This window comes from Mycotypha africana (genome assembly GCF_025528875.1).
Source record: "Mycotypha africana strain NRRL 2978 chromosome Unknown BDF20scaffold_1, whole genome shotgun sequence".
NCBI classification, from domain to species: domain Eukaryota; kingdom Fungi; phylum Mucoromycota; class Mucoromycetes; order Mucorales; family Mycotyphaceae; genus Mycotypha; species Mycotypha africana.
In genome coordinates this window covers 2,956,389-2,981,924 of record NW_026515725.1, presented here as the reverse complement: position 1 = coordinate 2,981,924, position 25,536 = coordinate 2,956,389, and the positions used below count along the sequence as shown (strand labels likewise).

Below are 25,536 nucleotides of genomic sequence, written 5' to 3'. Positions count from 1 at the left end.
GGAATCAGACTACATCTTCAATATAAAGCATGCCATTGCACTCAAAGACTTATAATAGCACCTGTATATCAGTTATACTCGTCATTCTGTCCTGCCTATGCAGTCTGAATAACTCATTCTTATCGCTCAGAAGTCAAGGAAAGGTTTTTTTTTGAAAAACAAACATTCTGTTGCCATGAACGGATCATATTGGAACTCGTATTGATAGGCTCTATTTTATCTGGCTTTAAGTCTGCAAGTGTAGAATAAAAATAGCGAACATCCTCCTTTAACGGTGAAGAAAAGAAATAGAGCCGAACGTGAAGAATATGTTTAAGAATTAGCACGCTCGATACGCTTAATAAGCTAGTATAGCGGTTCCGTGCAAGATTCCAAAAGCTTTTTTAGGGCTCGTTTTACTGGTGCTACTGTTTGTTCAATGAACCCTCAACTTACCGGCAAAAGAAAAAGCGATCAAAGTGATATGAATGAATTTTAGACATGGAACGCGTCATACTTTTAACAACGGGTTTATTTTGCATTTGTGTATTTTGAAATTTGGTATTGTCTGTATGAAAATTTGGACAGCGATAATTGGAAAGCAATGGAAGCTAAGGACAAAGATGGGAGTAAGAACATCAAAGTATGAGTATATTGAATTTCTGGCAGTCAATAAGGTATTTCACTTTTTTCCAACTTGGAGAACAAAATTGGTATGTTTGAATTCGCTATAGCGGAGACAGTGATGCCTTGAGGCACAGCTGAAGTATATCTGCATTCAAGTAGGCAGCTTTGAACTAGGCATTTTTCAATTGAATTCAACAACTAGTCTAAGCTTTCTTTTTCTTTATTTAATTACTCAAGTCTTTTAAACTATCTAACGATTCAAACATATTACTGCTATTGATTATAGAATTTCACGCTAACTCTCTCCAATTTCTGAAAAGTCAGTAATGGCCACTTGTTGTGACTCGCTCGTATGAAACTGACGCAGTATCAACCTTAATTGTCTACGCGTCGCCTTACAATTTATTGAAATTTCGGGAAATGCTCCCTTTGCCTCCTCTTCGTCTGTAAATACATAATCTTTAAGGCACATTTCAATTACATCACCCAACAAAAAGATATATAGCGATGTTCTGGACACGTTCTGAATATGACCGTGGTGTCAACACTTTCTCACCTGAAGGTCGTCTTTTCCAAGTTGAATATGCAATCGAAGCTATCAAGGTACCAAAATTTTCTTATTGAAGCAAAAAGGATATCCAGTATTTTTAACTACCTAATTTGAAAAGCTTGGTACAACTGCCATCGGTATTCAAACCTCAGAGGGTGTTGTATTGGCTGTAGAAAAGAGAGTCTCTTCAATTTTATTAGAGCCTAGTTCAATAGAAAAAGTTATGGAGATTGACGAGCATTTAGGTTGTGCTGTCAGCGGTATGACAGCTGATGCCAGAACTATGATTGAACATGCACGAGTAGCTGCTCAGGTAAAGCAAAAAATAAGCCGAGCATTTTTCCATTGTATTGGTAGGAACTGACAACTACTTTCCAAATTAAATTATGCAGAACCATAGATTTACATACGACGAAAAACTTAAGGTAGAGAGTGTAACTCAGAGTGTTTGTGATTTAGCATTAAGGTTCGGTGAAGGTGCTAATGGTGAAGATTCAACAATGGTAAGGACATTCTTGTAAATAAAAAGAATATGTGTGTCAATAATACTTAATTACCGATTCTCCATGCCAAACAGAGTCGTCCTTTCGGTGTTGCACTACTTATTGCAGGCGTTGACGAAAATGGCCCTCAACTGTACGTCGAATATATTACAGACTATCATACTAATTGAATGCTGATGCTAACTATACAATACAGCTTCCATGCTGATCCTTCAGGTACATTTATGAAATACCAAGCCAAGGCTATTGGTTCGGGATCAGAAGGCGCTCAGACAGAATTGCAAAAAGAATATCATAAGGTAAAATCGAAAGAGGGTAATGATAATGTACTGTCAAATCTAAATGAGGTCACATATTACTTTAGTCTATGACATTAAAGGAAGCAGAAACTCTGGCTTTAACTGTGTTGAAATCAGTCATGGAAGAGAAGCTAAATAAGACAAATGTTCAGATCGCAGCTGTTACACCAGAGCAAAATTTCAAAGTCTATTCTGAAGAAGAGTTACAAGCTGTAATTGATAGATTGTAAAAATTTTCTACTTATATTTTTCTTTGCTGGAATAGCAAAATAACGCTTTCAGCAGATGGTCTGTCTCCAGCCTTTTTATTCGACGAATAATTCAAATAAATATATAAAGATGACGATGGTGATTGAAGAGCGCTATGCACGAAATCAATGTTATACCAAACGAGACAATAACTATGTATTTTTGGCTTAAATGATTAATAATAATTATATGGCTATCATTACACAGTGATTGGCGTAAAGATTGGCTGCTTGTAACGCTGGATTGTTTTAATGTTACTGAATTGCATCACAAGTTGTACTTGTTGTGGAAGGCTGTATGGATGAAAATAAGAAAGGGGGGAAAATTTGATTGTTTGACTTTAGAGGTGATAATATAAAAGGGTAAAGCTAGACTTTTTTTTCGGTTGTGTCAAGGTCGGCTTAGAGGTATAAAAGGGAAAAATGATATTAAGAAATGAAAAAGGAACAACAAGTTGGAACTTATCTCAAAAAAACCAGACCCTAGCCATAATTTTACTAAACTTGGGTTTGTAGCTATCAATTCTTTGTTATTACGAATATAATATAACAAAGTGAAAATCTTTCTATGAAGGACAGTAAAATGCGAATTACTCTATCGAAACAGGTCTGTTTTATATTACTGTTTTTACAAGCCCTTATAGCATTGTTTAAGTGGCGTAAAAAGACAAGCAACTGGGACACTCGTATAGCCATTATAAATAACTCCAGAACTTGGATTGTACACTTTCATTTGCCTTTCAAGAATTCGTCAAAGCTCTGATATAGTGATTACTTTATTTTATTTTATTTTATTTTTTCGGAACAGTATTGTTTGTATTTTCTGGCGACGTGAACATCATTTGCGTCTGTACGTATGTTTGGCCTTTTTATAAAATATCCACAATATCCGATAGATTATGGATCAGATTGTCTTTTGGATACGATATGAGAAATAAGATAAATGACAGTGAGAAATGGTTATTCACCGGTGCTAAACAGTTTCTGCTTCATCCGCTATCTTTTCAACTTATAGAGATAGGCATATACTATGAAACAATTAAAAAAAGCATTTTATTGCACAGTTAAAGAAGATTATCAAAGCCTCGTTGAGCTACTTTTCTTGTGGCTGTATTGCATGCAAACTGGAGGACCTCTGACATAATATAAGTGTCTTGCAACAGAGAATAGATAGCACCCGCAATAAAAGTGTCGCCCGCACCGACAGTGTCCACGACATTGTTTATACAAGGCGGAGAAACCTGGATAATGTTTTTCGTTTCATTTATCAAAACGCTCGCTCCTTCTGATCCCCAAGTACAGAACGCCTTAGCACTGCAATAAAAATCATTGTAGGTCGGCATTTGGAATACGGCAATCAGGTGAACTCTATGAGAAACTTACTTTGGCTTCAGTTTTTCCAATAATGGTGATTTTTCCATAAACGACTTAGCGTTCTTAAACCCATGATATTGTGCAAAAAGCTTTGAAAAGAATACTATGTCGGCCTGCATTTGCTTATCACTTAGTAGGATGATAATGAAGGTATACAACTTTTGGCAATTACCAGTTCGATTAAAGTGCTGATATTTTCCCTGTCGGGCTTTTCAAGTTCTACTGATATAGTAAGATAGTCTCTCCACTGTTCTGCATACCGTCTATTCAGCCAGTCCACCTGAAATCTTACATTATCAACGTTACGGCCCTCAAAATGTACCCACCAACGTTTGACAGGTCGTGAATCAGTTGATATATCACCACCATTAATTCCCAAAAATATTTGTTCAAATTCTTTTAGGTTTACATCTGTCAAACTAACGAACATTGTCAGTGATGAAACCGTGATACCCTGTGAGCTCATATTCTTCTCTCTGATTACTTATTGTTTGATATGATTGTTCTTGAATTATGTTGTTCGCTGTGTATTATAGTAGAGGAGGGTGTGATTTCATTCTCTCTGTATAAAACTGTCTTATTTGTATCTACATGATGATTCTCTAAAAATTGTACTAGGTGACTTATAGGTTTGTGATTATGCAGTTTTTTGAAATGAAAATTATCAAAAGCTTTATATTTTAAGGTTCAGACTTTGCTTTGCCCTTACTTTGATGATTTATAGGATCCGACAGCAGATAGGTAGTGCACTCTTAATTGATCATATCTTTGTGCTAAAACTTGAGCGGTATTACATGTATTGCCGCCTATTCTTTGCTCCACTCTATCTGCACGAAGTTTCGTGTCTTCTTCAGGAAACTTCTTCACATGTAAAATGGTATCTATGTATAGCTGGCCAACAAGGAGTACATTGTGATGAGGCTTTGACATCTCCAGTTTAGCAACGTAAGAGTCTTGGACAAATTTTGGAAAGAGGGGTCAATTCTATACATTATTGTATAATGTGTAAGAAATTTAGGCTCCGCGAATTTACCCTTTTTCAGAAGACGAAATTTCCAAAGAAATGCTGTTTGATGCAAAAAGAATTCCTCGCCACCGTTATGTCTTAGGAGCTGAAGTGGGTATCAAAGACTACGTTAGTTGTAATTTAATTGCGCAACTTTCTTTTTTCAGAATCGCTAAATACGATTGTTGGTAAATCACGCATAATTTTAATTTTTGTGAATGAACTTCTGACAAACACGCCGAGGGGCAATATCTCATTATGCATTTTTCTTTATGAATCATGTTACCCGGACAACCTGAAGCGCTGATTCACTTTTTTTTTTTGTCCGTTGTGATCCAGTAGTTTATTGATCTGTCTCTCTTTTGGTTCTATATCACTTTTTACAGAACGATGGAAAGTCCAGCTACAGCAAGTCCGCAGGAAGAACTCAACGATTTCTATATATTAAATGGCCCCACGGTACCGGAAAACTCTTCAAAATCGATCTCCAACAATAACAGCCGACCCTACCGTTTAGAGCAACGTTTTGAGCAAAAGCTCAGCTTATCAGAAAGCAATCATAGGGACGGTAGCATAAAACGAGCACAAGCTGCTGAACAAAAGAGAAAAGCTTTTTTAGAACAGAAAAAAGGCAACCTTAGCAAGAACTATACTCTCAAGGTTAAGAAAATAGCCAAAGAAGCGAAGGCTAATCGTGAAAGGAAACTGTATACACTATCGAAATCCATGGAGTTGGCTGAATTCAATCGAAAGCAATACATTGAGCAAAAAAGGGCCAAGTCCAAGGAAAGTGTTGAAAGGGCAAAATACGTTGCACTTCAGCATCAACTTCGCTCTGAGCAAGAACAAAGTACGTGGTAACATCTCGAGAATTTACACCGGAAATTTTTGCATTTGTCATTGATCTTTTCATTATTATCGATTGAAATAGAAAGGCGAAAGGCTGAACTTGAAAGAAGGTTGAAGAAAACGGAAGAACGACGATTGGCGCATCTGAATAGTCGCAATAAGAAAAAGCAACCAGCACCTTCTACAAAATCAAAAAGGAGAACTTCCTCTGCTTCTTCTGCTTTTTCATCCCGTCTCCCTCCCATATCTGTACCGCCACCCAAATTAATCACAGAATTGATGAAGGTAACAAATACTTCAGGTGCTTGCTCAGCTATGATGATGACAGCGTTTAAAAATAAGAAGTCATCCATGACAACCCCCATTTCCGCAGCAGCAGCAGCAGCAGTAGCGGCAGAGGCTGGATCACCAAACATAAAAGCGAAGAAAAAGCCATCCAATTGGTCTATCATCCTAAAAGCTTTTCGAGAGTTAGGTCTACCTTCTTGTTCTGCACCCGCTGATACATGGCCCGATTTTGATCATTTGCAAGGGCTTCTTAGGGAAGCCAAGGTTATTGTTGTAACGACGAAAGTATTGAATACCGCCCTTAAAATAACGGACGAAAATAGTAGATTCCGTGCGAAAAAGTTGCTAATGTCATACGTGATACTCATGTGCCCAGAAGCAGCATTGGGTGACATCAATAAACCCGAAGAAAAAAGAGTATATGAATCAGCCAAAGAAATGCTACGATTGTTCGAAGTATGGTTGAAAGCTCACGGTCATCCAGGTGCAACAGCAGCTAGACTTGCCTTTGTCAACGCCTATAATGAGTATATTTCAGTTTTTGATCTATGGAAATCGAAAGATTACTCTGAATTTGTTCAGATTATGATCAAGGATTATGTGCAAGAATCTACTTTGCGTCAAACCATGCTTGCCTCTGAAGAACAAATGGCAACAATCGAAACATTGGATGAGAACTTAAAGACACGAAAGAAACAGATAGAACGGTTTGCGGGAAAAGAGGGATTGGAACAATTACAGCGAGCATTGGAAGCAGCGCTTAGCTCAACATCGACTGGTAGGAAGAAGCAAAAAGAACTCAATACACCTAGATCGCCGGATTTCGAACAGGAGTACTTTACAAATCAGCAACAGCAGGAATATCATCATGCTACTGGCAGAGAATATATGAGTTTATTATTGGATCAGTATATTTCTTCAGCAGAGAATGTCGTTAGGGACGGACTTGCCAACGCTCAGTTAGCTCACGAATTAATTATGGACCCTGATTTCAAAATTGAAAAGCTAACTTCAGCATTTGAAAATAAAGTGAAGACCATTGCCCAGAAGGCTTTCTTTGACAAAATGGCAGAAGATATACAGAACGGACAGGCACATGCAGTAATCCCTCCATTATTTTCTGATATCAAGAACGTAAGTACATTAAATCGCTAGCTTTATGTAAGGTTGACGGCGGTAATAAGAGTTTGTTTTTTGTTTTTTTCTTTTGAAGCGTTTACTGGTTTTGTCGAATCCTGAATCATCGCTTTATAACAATATTCAAGAATCTATTGACATATTGTTAATTGAGCAACAGCTCAAGCAGCATCCAGAGCAGTTCGACATACAATCCGTGATCGATCATATTCTTGGCTTGATGGCATGGATGTGCGCTCCAGTTCGGGATGATGAAATAAATGAAGCACGCAGCTTGAGGACTTTGACTAGTCCTCATAATAACGATAAGAAAGGTAGAATTACCCTTTTGTTAAAGCAGTTGCAAACGATATTATCGCTATTAGAGAAGATGACGTTAGATCATGCCAACTATAAACTGCACTTGTTACGTCCACATCTTCTGTCTATTGCTGTTGATTACGAAAGGGAAAGTTTTGCAGCATGGCTAGAACAACAGCACTCGTCAACATCATCATCATCATCATCAGCATCATCGTCGTCATCATCATTAACACCGTTAGGCAGAACTGAAACATGGCTGACCAAGTCTGTTGATAAATTATGTCAGGAAGCAGCTAAACGTAATCCCGATAATATTGAACGAAGCAACAAGCCTTCACATGATGCAATTTTGGAAGATGCGTTCTTATCACTGTTATGTCAACCCATTTTGATTGCAAAGGACAACGTGCCTGAAACCTTGGCTCTGGACGTTTCAAGATTAGCATACTTCCAAAATGAAATACAAGCCATTACTATTGGAGGCGCTTTAGTAATAATTGCCAAGTCTTTTGGCTCAAATATTGATGACAATAGCATGTTCGAGCTCGCATCTCGTCTCTTTACAATGCTGGAGAATAATTCATCTATTGAACACCTATCAGCTGAACTTATACGAGTAGCGCATGTAAAATCGGAGCAACGAGAATTACTGAAAAATGTGGTGGATAAAACTCTGAATTATAAAGACAAGGTCTTTACTTTGGTATTAGATCGTGTGGTGAAGATAATAAAAAGCACAATCCAGAGTCGTAAATTTGTTACATCAGCAACACTAGAAAGCTTTGGACTACAATATGTACAAAGTCAACTACAAGCTACTGCATTAAACATTCAAAGATTGGTAAACCATAACAGAAAAGTGTATGCTACTTGGTATAATCAACTTATCGTAAAGGCAGTAAATGATAAGCTGGGGACTCATGAACCACAGCAGCAGTAACTATTCAATTATTGCTACCTCGTAAGCCTTGTTTAATCTTACCTATGACCGTATCTCATCTCATAATTTTTACAGAGCATTCGATTAATTTTCATTTGAGCATATCCTTTATCCATTAATTCATCAATAAATTTATGACCATAACAAGATACTTCTACGGGAAGTCTCATTATTAGTCCTCCATCAAGCCTTGTTATTGATGCTAAGTACATGTATAACGAAACGAGTGTAAATGTGGGAGTCTTTCGACAAACTACAATCTGCTAGAGAATAATTCACACAATTTATCACGCATTTGAAGTGTTTGTCAATTTTACCGAAAAGGGCATCTGATTCAAGGACTCAAATCACTATAGCCAACCAAAGCTGTCAATAGGATGATTTAGTATTTCCTACTTCAATCAGTTGCTTGGAAATGTTATTGGATAAGCACTTCAGAACTCAGATTGATTTATTCAAGGTTACACTTTGCTCGTACCTTATTCCTTTGTCCTAACTTTGATTTTTTGATCGCCTCCTGTTGTCCAACTTGCGAACATGCGTGTTCCTGTTTTCCTTCCGTTTTCTGTGTTTTCTCTTTTCTTTTTCTTTTCTTTTTGCATGTCGAAATGCCAATAATCGAGAGATATGAGTTGAAGAAATATTTACCTTTGAACACAAGTGATGTTGAAGAAAAGCAGCAAAAGCAAGTTTTCGATGATGAAGAGTCGCATAGTAATATTAACGACACACAAACTTCACGATGGCGAACCAAAGGTTTGTAAACAAGCTTTCGTACAGAGTTCACTAAATTATGTAGCTGACGGAAAACATTCTAATGGTACAGAATTTTACTTTTACTACATGTGTATGGCTGTGGTAATACCTTACATGTTTTATACTGGAAATGAAATTAGCCAAGGTAAGGCTTGAAGCTTTGTAAAACAACATGCTTATACCAATATACTGAATGGAATTGTTGTAGCGAATCATCCCAATTACAATCAATACAATCATTTGTTGTCAGATGGATGGATATTTGAACGAAAGATTGATAACAGTGATCTACAATATGCCAGTTTCCGTCAGCAGTTCCCTCTATTATCGTCATTCGCCATTGTCTATATCATTTTGAGTCGTCTCTTTGAACATATAGTATCGGAAAAAACAGCAGATGTGGGCCAAAGGAAAAAGCGATACTTTTATTTGATCAGCTCTGTTGTATCACTGATTGTACTACATGGTATTCATTGCATCAAAATATGGCTGATTGTTTCAATCAGTTACTGTATCAATTCTATAACCAAACAGAAACGGTGTTGGAATCCTGCTCTGAGCTGGGCATTTAACATCATGGTTTTATTTTTGAACGAGTATTACAACGGCTATTCATTTGAAAGTATTCATAAGAAACTAGCTATATTAGATTCTAACAGTTATTATAGCGGCCTATTGCCTCGGTGGCATGTTTTCTTCAATTTCACAATGTTGCGACTAATCTCGTTCAATATGGATTATTTCTGGTCGCGTAAGGTTTCCTCAGATCAGCAGCAGCAGCCACACACACACACCACATCCTTTCCAACGGATAAAGAACGAATCACAACATCTTGCTTACCCAGCGATTACAATTACAGCAATTATATTATGTACATATTTTATATACCTCTTTATCTTTGTGGACCCATCATTACTTACAACGACTTTATAAGCCAAGTGTTTTACATTATACCCAACAGCAGACAGATTCAGGGCAGCAAAATCAGCTCTAAATATATTTTACTTTACTTCATTCGATTCTTATTCGCTTTATTACTTATGGAAGTTATGCTACACTATTTGTATGTAGTGGCTATCTCGAAATCAGATATTCTTTCAGCATCTACAAGTTCTGCGGTGACAAGCATTCATTACACACCTTTTGAAATCAGTATGATTGGTTATTTTAACCTTGTTATTATATGGCTAAAGCTTTTGATAATGTGGCGCTTCTTTCGTTTATGGGCTTTATTTGATGGTATCTGGACTGAGGAGAACATGATTCGTTGCATGAGTAACAACTTCTCAGCACAACGTTTTTGGAAGAGTTGGCACCGCAGTTTCAATCGCTGGATTATACGATATATCTATGTGCCATTAGGAGGATCGAAGAATTTAATATGGAACAGTTGGATAGTATTTACATTTGTCGCAATTTGGCATGATATAGAATTGAAATTGCTAGCTTGGGGATGGTTGATATGTTTATTCCTGGTACCTGAAATTGTCGGATCCAAGGTCTTTACGTACAAAAAGGTATTACAATACACTTGAGAAGAAAAAAAAAAAAAAAAAAAAAAAAAAAAAAAAAAAAAAAAAAAACTATTACAACGATCTATTTTTATTTACAAAAAACTTTACAATATGCAGTTTGGCCATACTTGGTACTATCGCTTTGTCTGTGGTTTATGCGGTGCGCTCAATGTTTTACTGATGATGACTGCAAATTTGGTCGGCTTCTGTCTTGGTTTGGATGGTATTAAATATATGTGGTTAGAGATTATCGGTTCGTTAGACGGCCTTATTTTCCTATTTCTCACCATTGCCTGCCTTTATATTGCTGTACAAGTCATGTTCGAGATTAGGCAATCAGAGAAAAGAAGAGGCGATCCTAAATGGACAATGTAATTCATTTTTTTGGTGAAGTCCTCGTTGTGGTTGTCGACCTTGGTTTAACCTTAATATGAGTCGCTTGCACAATAGCATGCTTGATTTTCGTTGACTCTGCTTCTAATAGAGCATTATATTCTTGGTCTTTCTTCATTTTACCGCACGACAATAATTCTGGAAAGCAACAAATAGCATTTTCGTTCAATAAATAATCTTCTATTTTTGCTTTGGATGCTTGAAAAGCAGGTTCTGCTAATCGATCGCGTTTCGTCAATATAATTTGGTATGATAAAGGTACACTGTCCAAATACTTTATAAAATTCATGTCCGTTTCCTTCAGTCCTGCTGTCGGATCTATCAGTACAAACAACCTTTTCAAGCTGAAAAGACAGAGAGAAAGGCAGATAAATGAGTTGAGCAAGGCATTTGCAGTCGAGTATTCCAAACAGACTTACTGCTGTCGTTGAGTCAGATAATCAACCACTAAATTTCCCCATTCATCTTTGGATTTGAAACCGTATCCTGGCATGTCCACTAATGTAACTTGACCTCCAATTTCAAAAAAATTCAGCAATTTGGTATGACCCTAATATACATCCGTCAATAACAAGCCTTTCTACTTATCAAGATAATTACGCTTGCCAGCTCTCTGCTTTTGTTACCGGTTTACTTGATGTTTTCACAAGTCTATTATTCTTTGTCAAACTATTGATCAACGTGGATTTACCTACGTTACTTCGACCTACAAAAGCTACCTATAGGAATAAATCCCCAGACTTATGTTGGTTTTATTGAATAAATTCATTCAGATGGTACAGATGTTGTGTTTAACTAACTTCAGGTTGATTGGACTCAGGCGCTTGATCTATATGAGCGATGCTTTTAATAAACTGAACAGGGCGGGCAAACAAGAGATTAGCTTCATCGATCTGTTCTGGAGTTAAAGGCAATGGCTCTGGCCATTGTGTCAGTTGACGTGAAGGTACTGCCGTGGATCTAGCAATTTTTCGAGCCAATCCACAATAAGCAGTTGAATAGAAGAAACGTCTATGGCATTGTTTATTGACCGATAAGAGCATAGAAAATATCATGATAAAGAGAAAGTAAACTAAGCATTTACTACAAAAGCGGGTTTTTTTTTTCTATGCTGATTTCTTTCTTTTTTTTTATTCAGGGGTTAAAAGGATCTCAATTTTTATTTGGCTGCTGCTTTTATAATCTCTCCATTGGTCATTTTGGCAACAGTCGATAAGAAAGCAGTCTTTTGATCATAATCTAACGTTGCATTACTACTGATAAGTTGGTTAATATTTTCGGCTTTCACCTGTTTGGACCATTTCAGGCCTGAGCCGATCTCATAGTATTTTACGTAATCGATGTCCTTTACCGGAACCTTTTCGGTTGGCGTTTCTGCTTCTGGTTTATCTACCATGGTTGTGGCAGCTGTGATGTTAGCTAGAGGAGTGGTATCAAGTAATGACCAATCAATATCATCTGCATCGTCAAATTCTGTTTCTTTTATTTGTCGTATTTCTTGAGGTTGCCTCTTTGAAAAGGGTGTCTGTCTATTGTTGTTGCCACCCTTGGCTCTCAACTTATTATTATTATTATTATTATTGTTGTTGTTGTTTTTGTATCTATTGTCGTTAGCACTATTCATTGGTCGTCTATTATTTTGCTGCTGACGTTGCTGAGGGCGTCTGGATTGTCTCTGCTCTCCTTCTGCCTTTACATCAACTGCATCATCAAACTGGCCTTCCTTGGGCTCGTTCTTATTGTTAAATCGTCTTGTGTTATTGTTATTGTTACGTGGAATGAAGCTTCCGTTACGCTGATTATTATTACGTGGAGTAAAGTTTCCATTACGTTGATTATTATTTCGTTTATGTTTTTGTGCTGCTGCTAAAAAAGATGCAAATGGGTCATCGCTGTTGCTATCCAATAGCTTGCCTCTGCCAGCTCCTAAACGTGCTGAAAGTGTTGGTATCTTTCTATCTTCCTCTTCTGAGTCAGCTTTAGTTGAATAGAAGTTCTTGGCAGATTCAAATGCATTCCAGGAAGTATTTCTTAGTTTGATACTATTTCTCACTAAGCCTTGGTTTGCAGATCTTAACATTATGGTAAAAATTCACTATGGACAAATATCAGAAGGAAAGAATAATGTAGGTGATGCCAAATTGGAAAAAAAAGCTGGAGAACAGAAAGAAATTGGCCCTGGCGAAAATGATGAACTTTGGTGTGAAATTTATAAAAAGTCACAACAGGTCAAAAAGTGCGGGGCAACCACAGGTTGTTTTTATCAACACACAAACTTACTGAATGGCTTGAACGACAGCTATTCCTCTCCTGACCTTGGAAAGTCAATTTATAGATCATACCAGTTTTTATCCTGAAGTTTTTTCAAATCCATGCCTTACATGAATGCATGACTCAAATAATGGACAAGATAAATGAGTTTAGGACAAACAAGCATAGCGATTTTTTTCAAGATGGAATAACATTTTGGTGTACTTTGGAGATATAAGTGGCGTATCATTCAGAAGTATTTGTTCCTTTTGAGATTTTCAACATTCAAAGGAAGAACTATGTTACGGTGTCTGTCTGTGCTAAGTTGCTGTAGTATAGCCTGCATAAACGTTCGATTGAGGTTCTCATTTTATAAAAGGCTCCGCTCTAAGCCTTTTCTTTGACTTTTTTGAAACAGCCTGCAAAAGGAACAATCCCAATTTTTTTTTAATTGCTGATCAACACTTGTTAAATGACTGATTTTTATAGATCTGTGAGTTAGAAAATCAACTGTCTTACCATGTTTGAACACGTTTTGTGCATGTTTTACTTATCAAAAGACAAATCAAATTGTTAGCGTAAAAAACGTACATACGAGAATAAAGAGCTTTCTGGTCCTGATTATGGTAAGGAACGCCCTTCCAAACGCCCCATTAACAACAACAACAACAACAACCATTCGCAAAACGATCCATCGTCAAAAGGATATAGTACCTATCCTAATTTACAATGTCAACCACGTACTTACACTGTCAGTGTCGCTGTTCCCAGTAGTATACTAGACAGCGCTCCAACTCAAGAAATGAAAACCATTCTCGCTGGTCAACTAGCCCGTGTGCTTGTTCTCTTTTCTATCGACGAAGTGATTATATACGAAGACAACAAAAAGAGACAATTCTCAGGGAACATCATTAATCCTAATCTATTCCTTGCCCGCTTATTTCAATATATGGAAACCCCACCCTATCTACGTAAGCAACTTGTTCCCATCAGTCCTGATTTGAAATTTGCAGGTCTTTTACCACCACTTGAAGTACCTCATCATCCCACCAAAGAAGAAATTACCGTCTATCGTGAAGGTGTCACATTAGATAAAATGAACAAGAATACTGCGGCCGCTGAGGATTCCACGCTCGTGGACGTGGGCTTATATAGAAGAGCCCGTATTGTGGGTAAAGCCATTCAGCCCGGTGTTCGAGTCACAGTTGAATTGAATGAACCCATAGCAGCTATTGATACTCACAAGGGGCAAAAACCATTACCTGCAAAGGTAGTGAGTCCCAAAGTACCTAAAGAGAAAAAAGGTCTTTATTGGGGATATTCAATTCGTTTAGCTTCTTCGTTTTCGCGAGTGATGACAGAGTGTCCGTACAAGGACGGATACGACTATAGTATAGGTGTCAGCGATGACGGCAAGGATAGTCAGGATATGTATACTTGTCAAGTAGAGAAAAAAGTGAAACCTTTCAGTCATATGTTGGTTGCTTTTGGAGGACCTATGGGTGGACTGCAGGAAGCTATCGAAGCAGATGAAGATCTGAAAGCTGGCAGGGACGAAGCAGCTGAGCTGTTTGATTTGTTCATTAATCCTAACGCCAAAAGTGGTACAAGAACTGTTCGTTTAGAGGTAAAACGTGTTTACTTCTTCTCAAATACCAACGGAGTGACTGATAACTTGTTCTATTTTTTTTTTTGCTTCTAGGAATCCATGACAATGGTCATGTCGGTTTTAAAGCCAATCATTAAGAACAAAGGAAAGAACACCTAAATACAATTCTTTTCCTTGTTCGACGTTTGTAAATAGTATCATAAGTTTTGAAGTATATTGTATAAATACAGATCGTTTTTTCTTTTTGAACAAGAGGCATAATATTTGTTTTTGCTTTGATATGTGTACGAAGAGGAAGTCGTTTGAATGATTTTCCTTTCCTCAAATAAATAAATGCCGAACAAAAGTCGAGTTGGGTGGCCTGAACGCTGGGAGCACGATGTTTCGGTTTATCCTAAAATAGTAGATAGCCCTCAGCAGATCACCATTTCCATTCGAATAGAAGGCTCGCCCCCTCCCCCCGCCTTATTATTCTAATAACGAATAAAAATGAGGCGAATGGCAAGTTTAAAGCAAATTGTAAAGCAATTTTGTAACTTTTGACAGTTCGTTTTGTAAGCACGTGCATTATGCAATAATGTCCTTTTTCTGCGAACTTAGTGAAAATGTTTAAGCGAATAACAATTATCAGAAAGACGTCCATGCTGAGTTTTTTTCGTTTTTTGTGAGTTGTCCTTCAGCCAATCAACGTCTGTTAAAGCAATACATTTTCCTGTTGGAGAACCAGACAAAAAAAAAAAGGGAAATAAAAAAACTCACTAGAAAATGAGAATGTCCTTTTTTTGTCTTTCTTCTCTCCTGTTCTTTCACTTTTTCTCAAGAGAAAATAACCAGTCTCCTTATTGTTTCAATTATTCCTGAATACTAACCAGACCTAAATTTTAATATAAACACACTATTAAATTTGTCGAATAAAAATTCTTTGTTTTGGACTATGCAATCTAATGAGTGTCAAATTTCTGATGTCGAGGAAGGGTACGATTATGAAGACACAGAAACTGAATGGGACATTTTAGATCAACAGTTTGAGACCAGCTCAGAAAGTGATGATTATGCAACCACAGACAATCACGCCTATCAAGAGCAACATCAAAACCAGCACCAGCACTATTATTTTGATCCGACCAAAATAACCACTTCTTTGCCTTTATTACCTTTCCAGAATCAAGTCGGTGGTCACGCGTCGTTTTTCAGATTTTCTAAGCGAGCCATATGCAAACCAGTATCGGTTAGAGAGCAACAATTTTATGAACATATCGATACTCATCATCATGAACTGTTACCTTTTACGTCTCAATATATGGGTGTTTTGAATGTAACTTATCGTACAGCCGAAAATCCCGTCGACCCACCGGTTCCAGAGGTTCTTTTTGAGAAAAATAAGCAATTGCTACGTGATTGGCGCGCATGCTTAGCTTATCAGAAGAAGTATAACCATCATTCAGGTCACACCCGTCATCATCATCAACATCAACAACATTATAACTATCAGCATTCTCATAGTAACGAGAAAGACTATGATCCACCACGGCGTTATTCGGGATCGCCGCCAGTGAATAGCAGCATATCCGCCAAAGTTTCTAGAAGTAGATCACTCCACAGCGATATTAATGAAAAGAAAAATGGTCGAATTCGCTTAAAGAAATTTCAAGAACAGGTGTTAAGAGAAGTGTTCTCACCCAAAGCGTTGAAAGAAAGATTAATGCAAGCAGAAGATTGGAGACGTAAAAATCGACGCTCAAGTGCTGTTAGTACCCTCAGCCTTACAGAGTTGAACTCACCCAACTGTTGGAATAATGATGAACACCCCACAGACGATAACTTATTTTTGAATACAGAGAATAATCCTAATACTGCTCCTGCTTCTGCTGCTCCTGCTGCACTTACAAGCAGTAGTGGTACAGATATTGGCTTTAGTGGTAACACAAATCTTGACACTAGAAATGGAGTAAAAGTCGCTAGTAGTGAACTTAATTTACCACATAGCTTTTCAAATGGATTCCCAGTAATAATCAACAGTGTTGATAAGGATCGTAAATTATGGACGGATGAAAATTTAATAGCTGAAGGAGGTCGTTCTATGCCTCTCATGAGCGAAATGACTTCATTCTGCTCAGGAGCAACCTCTAAGTTTGTTGGTGGAAGTGGGAGTGAAGATGATGATGATAGTCATAGCATGAATAGCATCAACAGCAGTAGCAATAGTGTCAGTGGTGGCAGCGCCATCGATATAGCACCCGTACCGCCCACAACAAGTAGTACTCAGTTCTTAGCAGACTCCATTGATCATATGACGATTAAACCTAGAAAACCGTCCATGTCAGGCTCCACTATCTCGATTCCAGAGTTATCAAAGCATAAAAAGAAGATGATGAAACGAAGGAGTTTAGTTAGAAATGATACAGGAGATGCTGATGCTGAGAACGACACAGATGACCAGATCTTTACTATGGATGACTTTGACATTGGTAAAACCAACCACTGCCCATTGATAAAAAACCAGCCAAAGAATCCACCTAGTCCCCCTTTGTTACAAATCGATTCGTCATTTTTGCATAGTCAGCAACAACAAGATAAGGCTGATAATGATTACGATTCGGCCGAAAGTAATTCAATCAATCAGCAACAACAACAACGACAGCAACAAACACCGGATAACCCTTGGTCATTGCAAATATTCAATCGTAATTTGCAAAAAATGAGAAGTAACAGTAGAAAGCAACAACAACAACAGCAGCAGCAACAGTCATCAGACGAGCCTCAAGAGATACAAAAGTACATTTTGATTGAAGATTTAACAGATGGTGTCAAGTACCCCTGTGTCCTTGACCTGAAAATGGGAACAAGACAGTATGGTGTTTTTGCGTCTCGAGAAAAAATGAGAAGCCAAACTATCAAATGTGAAAAATCAACCAGTAAAGTCTTGGGTGTCCGTGTTTGTGGAATGCAGGTACGAAAGAAAAGAAAAGAAAAAAAAAAGCATCCTTTTTCGTTGCCTCACTATTTACTGCTTTTTCATCCTTCAAGGTATATGATAACAACTCCAACGAGTTCATATTCCAGGACAAGTACTTTGGACGAACATTAACACCCAGAACTTTTGTAGAAGCATTAGAGGCTTACTTGAACAATGGAAAAGGCTGTCAGATTCAGCATATACCCGTTATCATTCGAAAACTTCGTAGATTGGCGAGAATTGTAAAAGCTATGGATGATTATCGATTTTATTCATCGAGTTTGTTAATGATTTATGATGGAGAATCCTCAGCCATAATACACGATCCCAACAGCAAGACCAAGAAAATAGATGTCCGCATTATTGATTTTGCCAATTGCGTGACATCTGACGATGTTCGCTATCATAATGAAGATTTCACGTATCCACCGAGAAATAAAGGACCAGATAACGGCTATTTACTAGGATTGAAGTCTTTAGTTTTGTGTTTTGAATGGATTTACAAAAAGAATGGTGGAGACGAGCAAGATCTACGTGTGAATGACAACAACGATATCTTTAATGATATTTATGAAGCAGCGAATGATGAAGTTCTAGCATCCATTCTTCAGTAAACGATCAACAAACGACGGCAGCCAATATTACCAGCATTATCATCCCTTAGAAGGCACTATATCCAATAATATCACTATATCATCTTAATACTATATTCCAATTCCTTTTTCTCTGGCAGAAACAAGGTATTCTTGAAAAGTAACAGTAGTCGTATTATAGTAATCCAATTTCTTCATACTCATGCAGCTATGCTTCTTTTTGGCAATGTTGGTGTTGTATTATACACTGCTTTTATACTCCAACGTTCTTTTTTTGTAAAATACCCTCCCTTTCTGTTACCTGCTATTACTCATAATTGATGGAAAATAAAAAGAGTGCTTCATTAAACAAAGAAAGAAAAATGCACGTTTTATTTGTATATAATGAAGTACTATTTGTGATATACGCTATTAGCAGCAAATGATTTGTTGGTTTTTTAATCTGATTTTTCGTCTTCTTTGGTTTCTTCTTGTTCTTCAGTTGCTACATCTACTACGTCTTCTGTATCTTTTTGTTCTACTTCTTTGGGGCTCTTTGGTTTCTCTTCCTCATCATTGTTTACATCGATCAAATCCGCTGTGCTATTATTCTGTGAAACGTCGCTTAGACTTTGAAGCTCTGGGAATAAGTTGGGATATTCCTTTGGATCTGCTAGACTCTCAGCTGTCTTTTTACGTCCTTTGCTTTCAAGTCCAGACTTCCATAATCCAACAATTTTTGAAATTTCATTGGGGGCGTATGTTCTTGCTAACATTGCTGCTTCGGGAATACGATCTGTTTTGATTAATAAGTCGATCATTTCTTCTATAGCCCCTAGTTCGAATAGACAGGTGAAAGCAATATTGTTTTTGCCTTGTTCAACTAAAAGAAGGCAGGAGAAATGTTAAAGGTGCAGCTGGTCATTTTTCGTTTGTGGCATACGCTATAATACTTACGAGCTGTATCAGCAATCTGTCGAATACCGGCGCGGTTGCCGTTAGCTGTATAGAATAGTAGTAGACCGCTAAGATCTTTAGCCTTCTTTAAGCATTCTTCGGCCAAACTGAATTTCCAAGATGACATAGCTACATCACCCAGCGTTCTCCATTTGGGCTCAGAATCAACTTCATGAGCGATATCAGAAGCAATATCTAATTTACCGAGTTGAATAGCCAAGTCAAACTTTTGATCAATATCGGTTGTTACTTCAAGAGCTAATTCTTTCAAATCTTGAGATTCAAGGAAACGAGCAACTCGTCCGCGCTGATCCTGAGGAATAGAATCAAGCAGGCTAGCAGCCGCATCCATATCGCCACGTAGAATAGCGGTTTGATATTGAATGACGGTGAGTGACAACCCATAACTGTAAATGTTAACGTCTCTGTCTGCCATGTAGATTCTGTTATCTCTAGGTGAGTATCCCAAGAGATACATGGGTTTATCAAAATGACTGATGGTGTAAGTTTCTGTACCGACAAGATAGTTCATACGGTTAGAATTGTTGGAGTAGATGAAGCAATCGCCAGCCCAAGTACCAGTCTTGACGCTGTCAGCAACTTCAGTGATAAATTCAAAAGCGTCTTCAACACCCTCTTCACCAGGATTACCGCCATTTTCGATGAATTGGGCATAAGCCTGGGCGTTGTATCGTAGGATGTAGTACGAATCTTCGCAGACAATGGCAATCAAATCACCACCATCAGACCAATAGACATCTCGAGAGTCAACGTCAATACGGCGAACAACATCTCCAGTTTCCCAATCGTAGAAATTCAAAAATCCATTACCACGGACACCAAGTAACGCACCACCATAAATACCTTCAGCGGTGTAATTTAGCTTGGGAAGCATGCCAGCTCTTTCCTTGAAATTTTTGAATACTTTAACTCGTGTGGAGGATTCACGAACGGCATAAACATTAGAATCATCAGCCCAAACGAAATCAAGACCATTACCAAAACTCTTATTTCTCCAAGCTAAAGCAGTATAAATAATATATTCACCATCACCGCAAACAACAACAAAACGACCGTTGGGCGAATGTTGCAAAGTTTGAGGATATATTTCACAGCTACCCAAATCTTTGATAGGCAAGGCTAAACGTTCACCATCCTTTACGTTGTCGTCAATGCCCGTCTTGATATTAGCTGTTTGGATTTCAGTATGTTTGGCCCAAATGATTTTGCCTGAAAGATCCATAGAGACAGCGGGTTCTTCTCTACCAAGTTTAATGACAACTGCACCCTCATCATAACCCAATGCAACATTATTACCGTTCTTTTGAGCAGCCATGCACCAGGAGCGTTCCAAACCATAATTTAATGTGTTTTCAAGACGGTAGGTGTCAGAGTTCCAAATACGAACGGTACCATCTTCAGAACCGGACAAGATGATGGGTAAATTAGGGTGGAAGGCGGCAAAGTTGACATTTTGATTATGGCCTTCAAGAGTTTGCACGCAGTTTTTGTTTTGGTAATCCCAGATTTTCACAAGATTATCGTCAGCGCAGGAAATAAGGTAAGGCTTATCGCCACCTTGATAGTAATCAACGTAATTGACACCTTTTTCATGTCCTTCTAGAGTGAAATTGGGAACATTAGAGCCGAGAGACCACACCTTGATCATACCATCAAGACCAGCTGAGGCAAAAGTATTGGAATCTTTAGGATTAAACGTCAAATGCATAACAAAGTGAGCATGGCCTTCAAAAACCTATAGTATAAAAGTGTTTTGCAAGATGATAATATAGATGTAAGCTAAAGAGCTGCTAAAGAAGAGTAATACATTTAGTACTAATGCTTCTATTAGTACATATGATTACCTGAGCACATTTCCAACCCTTTTCCCAATCCCACAAACGAATGGTCATGTCATCTGAACCAGACAAGACAAGTGGTTGTGTTGGATGAATTGCAATGCAGCGAATATAGTCAGGGTGAGCCTCGAATTGTGTTACTTTCTCGAGTGTATTGTAGTTAAAGACACGGATTTGCGAATCGTCAGCTCCAGTGACGATCCAATTCTTACGAGCAACGAATTTTGCGGCACGAACTAATAGATGAAAAGCTGTCAGCTATTTTTGAATCTCTATATTGAAAGCCTATGAAAATTAGTTCCAAACCTGGTGTTTCTGACACTTCAATCGTTTTAACTAGAGCCTATTATAGTTTTATTGAGTATAACAAATGAGAAATAGCGGTTGTTTTTCGTTGCAAAATCGAAATTTATGTTGGGCATTTGGTTCTGTACCTGTGTTTCATAGTTGTAAATTTGAACGATGCCACTGTATAAACTGGTCAGCAACCAAGGTTCAGTTGGATGTAAGTCGACGCACTTGACACGCTCAGAACGTGACAATAATTTACGCTATAATTGCCGAGATAATATCAGTCAAAAAGTCATCCAAAAGAAAGTAGATGACGTTGGGGTTTACTTGCCTTAATGTCTATGCGCATACCCTTTGTAGATTGGACGGCATACAAAAATAAATTGAGATTAGAGCTTTATTCGAAAACAAACGAATATTTCTAATACACGTGTATGAGTCATCCAAGTGACAGTAAGATAGTGAAGAAGCTGATCAATTTTCTAGGCTATTTCGAGATGGAGTTCTTAAACTTGCCCTTATTATGCTGAGCACCTCGTGAAGAAGCCTTTAATAGCTTTGACACTTTACTGGCACTTGAACAATTCGACGGCAATGAAGAGAGAATGTTACCATTTTTTATTGAAGTCGTGTCTTGATGCAACAAAATGGAAGAAGCTTAACGGAAATAAAGAAAGCAATCGAGGAAGTTTACACAAAGTCGCTTTCTACTAAAACGGTAAACAGACGGAAATTGAAAGCTTGTAAAGGACGAAATACGTTTAAACAGAATACAATATTTTTAAAACCCAATGAGCACCAAAAATTGCCCTGGGCAGATCCTAAAGTTTCTATATTATAAACTATATATTGCTAAAAAAACCCTTTAGGACGAAGCGTAAAAAGGATTTAATCAGTTGTTGTTATGTGAGGGGTGGGGGTCAACCAATTGTAATAGGGCGAAGCCTAGTGAGAGGTCTGGTGGAGGTGGATCCAATTCATGAAACAAATGATCGAGTTCATAGAGAATATGACAAACGGCCGGCCAACGAACGTTCCATGATTGGCGAGTGGCGGCTGATCGAGGGGGACGGGTTTGAACAAAATACAGTACTTTTACTTCCGTACGAGGTACTTAGTGGACAATCTGAGCTTTATTAGGAGACGTTTCTAGGTTAAACAGGATACGAATTGAAATACCTGTAAGATCTTTACACTTTAATTGGAGACATTACTTTAAAGGTTATTAGTACTCTTCAATTGATAGCGGCACTACGTTTAAAGCACTACGAGATGTACTGAATTTTTTTAGGGCGACACAGGTTTTATTAGTAATAGACACAGGGTTGACGTTTACGAGACGTTCTTTTATGGATCAGATAAATTGATCTACGGGTTCTTAGGCCACATACGTACATAACAATTATTGTTGTCAATCGTAATAAACAATAAATATTGTCAAACTCGAAGCATTTACAGAAAGTTGCCTTTCCTTTGATTTCCATCTTCTTCTTATTCTTCTTCTTTCATACTTTCTTTCCTCATCCTGATAGCTACTACTCACCATGTACAAAGCCAAAATCTTGCAAAAAATCAAATCGGTGGCAGAAGCCCATAAGAATAAAGTCAAAAACGAGTCTTTCGGTAAGTAACACATGAGCGCGCTGCCACAATAGGTTATAGTGGTGATCCTCAATTCATGTTTCGTATGACTAGTAAGCATCGAGTGCAAGGATTGCAAAACACGCGGACATTTCAACAAGGCAGACCATGAATGCAAGTTTTACAAAGCAGTTTCTGCGGCTGATGGTAAGTATCATGCTCTCACTGCAAGACAAGTTTATGTTTACTTAACGCAAACTTAGTTGGAAGTAGCGGCAAGAAACGTAAGCAATCAGCTAAAACCAAGGAAGAAAAGAAGCAAACAACTGGAGATATCAAGCGCATCAGTTGTGGCTTAAAGGGTCATTCTACTTCTCGTTCCCTCGAATGGAAAAGTTGCCAAAGGTTATACAGCCCAACTCGAACAATTCTGTAAAGTCTCCAACTTCAAAAAGTTAGGCTTCGGAAGGTAAAGTAGATAACACTCTGCTAAAAGATTCTGTTCTCAAGATTATTCTTTCACTTTTATCGTAGTATTGTTGAGCTTAAGACAAAAACAAGTGTGCTCTTCCGAAATCTGATTCGATCTGATGGCTTCACTGTGGACTTTTTATTTAGTCGTAAGAAGAAACCAAAAGAAGACGCCATCATTGATCATCATGAGTTGACGTTAGAAGACTTTTCATATGAAGAGATCACGGCAAACTACAGACCCGCAGTTGTTGATCCTGGTCGAAGACCGTATTTACAGCAGCGATCGGGTTAGAAACAGAAAGACATGAGATACGACGCTGCTCAACAAAAGAATATTACCACATGACGGTTAGTACTTGTATCAATACAGAGTTAGAAAGGAAAAAAGCCAACTGTACGATGAAAGATATAGAAAGCAATATACCGAGATCCAAAACAGGCTCGCCTGAACAGTATGAAATATATACTACTTATATACTGCAACATTTAGAGACTCTGTTCTCATTCTATGAAAGAATTACGGAAAAAAGAAGGGCAAACCTAAGCGTAATAAAAGGGAAAAAAAAAAGAAGAAACAGAAAGAGAAAGAAGAAGAAAAGCAGGAAGTAGAAAAGAAAGAGGAAGAGAGCCACGTTCGGTAAGTCTTGTAGCGATTAACTATCAACTGAATTTGTGTATACTCACTCTACTATCTTTCTTCCACAAGACGATGGGCCCCTGAGAAATTCAGGTTGAGTGATAACAAAAAAGTTCCTCTGATGTATTTGGTGACGGCATGTTCAACAAATCCGCCGTTCATCTAAAAGGCCTTAGAACTGGTGTCGTTGGCGCTCTTTGGCGTGCCTTGAAGCGAAGAGAGGCTGCCGGCGACTTACTAGTGATAACTATTGATGAATATCTGACCTCTCGAACATGCAACAAGTGCCGCTCCAACACCGTTGAAGCATTGAAGAATGTTTCAAGCCAAAGTAACCTTGTCTATAAGACCTATTCGATTTACTGGAACCGGGACGTCAACGCTGCAAAAAACATACTGGAAATTAGCGTGTCGATATGGAAGTCAACGGGAAGACCTATTGAGTTTTATAGAAAAACAAGGAAGTCACCCGCATCAACCGCTTAACAGCATCCTCTAATCGCCAGAACGAAACTGGCTCGATTTTTACATGTAGATCTATCTAAAAAATTGTAGCGGCGGCTCGTAAAATTGCTGCGGAATTCTAAACATCAATCTTACTTCGTAGTGATATTTTGACCCGTCTCCACCACGTTTAATTGGATATATTGAGAATTCGCGATTTGCGGCTGTGATGTGCGAATAGTTACTTTTGGATATTGGACCTAGGGAAATAGAAATTAAACAGATGAGATGTTACTACCCTTAGAGTACTTTGTATTTTATAAACTGCTCTGAAATTCTTCGTTTCGCTCTAAGTCTTCTTGGAAGAAATATCTTTTTAGCGATACGAGGAACTAGTAGTAGCCTTGTAATATGGTGTCAACGTCATGCCTCACCAGCTCAGTTCTCAGACATTTATCATAGTTATTCTCGAGCATTCATTCTTGTTATGTTGTTTTTTGTTCGCTTTCATTATTACGCATTTATTTCAATACTTCTTCTTCTGAAAGTAGTGTAGTATTTTTATACATATACTATACCCAAAAAGAAAAAGAAGAGTTACACATATATGATAGCCCGTTTAGCATTGTCTTTCCCGCGCTGCTGATTAAGAATTTTGATGGTGGTTGTAGTAAGAAGTGAACTGCTACTAAGAAGCGAAGCACTTTATGAAGTTTTCTTCTACTAGTACTGCTGCTTTGCTGCTTTGCAATAAGTTAAGCGGCGCAAAAGAAGGCAGCTAACATGAATAAATGAGAAAAGAAGCATTTGGCTGCTTTGATGGAACCTCTTTGTTTGTTACCTTTTTTTTTAAGAAATATTTGCGACGTCGCTGTGGTACCTATTGATTTAAATAAGATAGAGGAGCCTTCCTTATAGTTAGGTCGTAGGCACTATATTCTTTGTTTGCTTACATTCATTCATAGCATTACCGATAGCGCTTTGCAAATAGTCGCTGCCTTGAAAAAAAAAAAAAAAGCATTGTATTTTCCCTGAACTGCGCGTGTTCGTTTGATACCAAGCAAAGAATAGCTCGCCTATTCAAGCTCAACTATAGAAAAAAAATAGCGTATTTGTGGACTATCATCATTAACTTCACT

General features: G+C 37.9%; 12 protein-coding genes across 12 annotated transcripts; 8 read left to right on the top strand and 4 right to left on the bottom strand.

The window, feature by feature from the left end:
* Window positions 1–1,113: 1,113 nt before the first annotated feature.
* Window positions 1,114–2,188, top strand: BDF20DRAFT_810808 (nucleophile aminohydrolase; the record flags this gene model as incomplete). Its single annotated transcript, XM_053076624.1, has 6 exons — window positions 1,114–1,209; window positions 1,275–1,469; window positions 1,549–1,659; window positions 1,734–1,792; window positions 1,856–1,958; window positions 2,024–2,188. 6 exons carry the CDS (start codon window positions 1,114–1,116, stop codon window positions 2,186–2,188), a joined length of 729 nt encoding a protein of 242 aa, XP_052941137.1.
* An 858-nt stretch (window positions 2,189–3,046) lies between these two features.
* Window positions 3,047–4,533, bottom strand: BDF20DRAFT_846923 (Ribokinase-like protein). The gene is made up of 5 exons (XM_053079781.1): window positions 4,290–4,533; window positions 4,065–4,202; window positions 3,753–3,999; window positions 3,590–3,693; window positions 3,047–3,520 (listed from the first exon to the last, which is right to left on the bottom strand). Exons 1-5 carry the CDS (start codon window positions 4,508–4,510, stop codon window positions 3,271–3,273), a joined length of 960 nt encoding a protein of 319 aa, XP_052941136.1. The 5' UTR covers window positions 4,511–4,533; the 3' UTR covers window positions 3,047–3,270.
* A 189-nt stretch (window positions 4,534–4,722) lies between these two features.
* On the top strand, window positions 4,723–5,616 carry BDF20DRAFT_68945 (uncharacterized protein). The gene is made up of 3 exons (XM_053076041.1): window positions 4,723–4,774; window positions 4,926–5,443; window positions 5,518–5,616. Coding segments are annotated over exons 2-3 (468 nt in total). The 5' UTR covers window positions 4,723–4,774; window positions 4,926–4,976; the 3' UTR covers window positions 5,519–5,616.
* A 170-nt stretch (window positions 5,617–5,786) lies between these two features.
* BDF20DRAFT_811774 (T-complex protein 11-domain-containing protein) lies at window positions 5,787–8,103 on the top strand (the record flags this gene model as incomplete). The annotated part of the gene is made up of 2 exons (XM_053076723.1): window positions 5,787–6,857; window positions 6,937–8,103. The coding sequence occupies 2 exons, from the start codon at window positions 5,787–5,789 to the stop codon at window positions 8,101–8,103; spliced, it is 2,238 nt and encodes a 745-aa protein (XP_052941134.1).
* A 608-nt stretch (window positions 8,104–8,711) lies between these two features.
* BDF20DRAFT_904288 (MBOAT, membrane-bound O-acyltransferase family-domain-containing protein) lies at window positions 8,712–10,749 on the top strand (the record flags this gene model as incomplete). Its single annotated transcript, XM_053083007.1, has 4 exons — window positions 8,712–8,859; window positions 8,930–9,004; window positions 9,068–10,377; window positions 10,492–10,749. 4 exons carry the CDS (start codon window positions 8,712–8,714, stop codon window positions 10,747–10,749), a joined length of 1,791 nt encoding a protein of 596 aa, XP_052941133.1.
* BDF20DRAFT_846903 (P-loop containing nucleoside triphosphate hydrolase protein) lies at window positions 10,441–11,900 on the bottom strand. Its single transcript, XM_053079780.1, has 4 exons — window positions 11,568–11,900; window positions 11,394–11,486; window positions 11,187–11,317; window positions 10,441–11,111 (listed from the first exon to the last, which is right to left on the bottom strand). The coding sequence occupies exons 1-4, from the start codon at window positions 11,820–11,822 to the stop codon at window positions 10,751–10,753; spliced, it is 840 nt and encodes a 279-aa protein (XP_052941132.1). The 5' UTR covers window positions 11,823–11,900; the 3' UTR covers window positions 10,441–10,750.
* Window positions 11,901–12,926, bottom strand: BDF20DRAFT_846898 (uncharacterized protein). Its single transcript, XM_053079779.1, has one exon. The coding sequence runs from the start codon at window positions 12,845–12,847 to the stop codon at window positions 11,927–11,929; it is 921 nt and encodes a 306-aa protein (XP_052941131.1). The 5' UTR covers window positions 12,848–12,926; the 3' UTR covers window positions 11,901–11,926.
* A 488-nt stretch (window positions 12,927–13,414) lies between these two features.
* Window positions 13,415–15,073, top strand: BDF20DRAFT_846891 (putative RNA methyltransferase). Its single transcript, XM_053079778.1, has 2 exons — window positions 13,415–14,644; window positions 14,720–15,073. The coding sequence occupies exons 1-2, from the start codon at window positions 13,820–13,822 to the stop codon at window positions 14,783–14,785; spliced, it is 891 nt and encodes a 296-aa protein (XP_052941130.1). The 5' UTR covers window positions 13,415–13,819; the 3' UTR covers window positions 14,786–15,073.
* Window positions 15,074–15,424: 351 nt separating this feature from the next.
* BDF20DRAFT_846887 (uncharacterized protein) lies at window positions 15,425–18,530 on the top strand. Its single transcript, XM_053079777.1, has 2 exons — window positions 15,425–17,576; window positions 17,654–18,530. The coding sequence occupies exons 1-2, from the start codon at window positions 15,561–15,563 to the stop codon at window positions 18,194–18,196; spliced, it is 2,559 nt and encodes an 852-aa protein (XP_052941129.1). The 5' UTR covers window positions 15,425–15,560; the 3' UTR covers window positions 18,197–18,530.
* BDF20DRAFT_846885 (coatomer WD associated region-domain-containing protein) lies at window positions 18,531–21,995 on the bottom strand. The gene is made up of 7 exons (XM_053079776.1): window positions 21,874–21,995; window positions 21,593–21,613; window positions 21,405–21,521; window positions 21,277–21,313; window positions 20,977–21,206; window positions 19,112–20,867; window positions 18,531–19,037 (listed from the first exon to the last, which is right to left on the bottom strand). The coding sequence occupies exons 1-7, from the start codon at window positions 21,874–21,876 to the stop codon at window positions 18,613–18,615; spliced, it is 2,589 nt and encodes an 862-aa protein (XP_052941128.1). The 5' UTR covers window positions 21,877–21,995; the 3' UTR covers window positions 18,531–18,612.
* A 700-nt stretch (window positions 21,996–22,695) lies between these two features.
* Window positions 22,696–23,254, top strand: BDF20DRAFT_846879 (uncharacterized protein; the record flags this gene model as incomplete). The annotated part of the gene is made up of 4 exons (XM_053079775.1): window positions 22,696–22,716; window positions 22,760–22,884; window positions 22,957–23,049; window positions 23,106–23,254. Coding segments are annotated over exons 2-4 (268 nt in total), but the record flags the coding sequence as incomplete, so codon positions are not given.
* BDF20DRAFT_68627 (uncharacterized protein) lies at window positions 23,197–24,008 on the top strand. Its single transcript, XM_053076029.1, has one exon. It carries the CDS (start codon window positions 23,659–23,661, stop codon window positions 23,923–23,925), a length of 267 nt encoding a protein of 88 aa, XP_052941126.1. The 5' UTR covers window positions 23,197–23,658; the 3' UTR covers window positions 23,926–24,008.
* The last annotated feature ends 1,528 nt before the right edge of the window (window positions 24,009–25,536 follow it).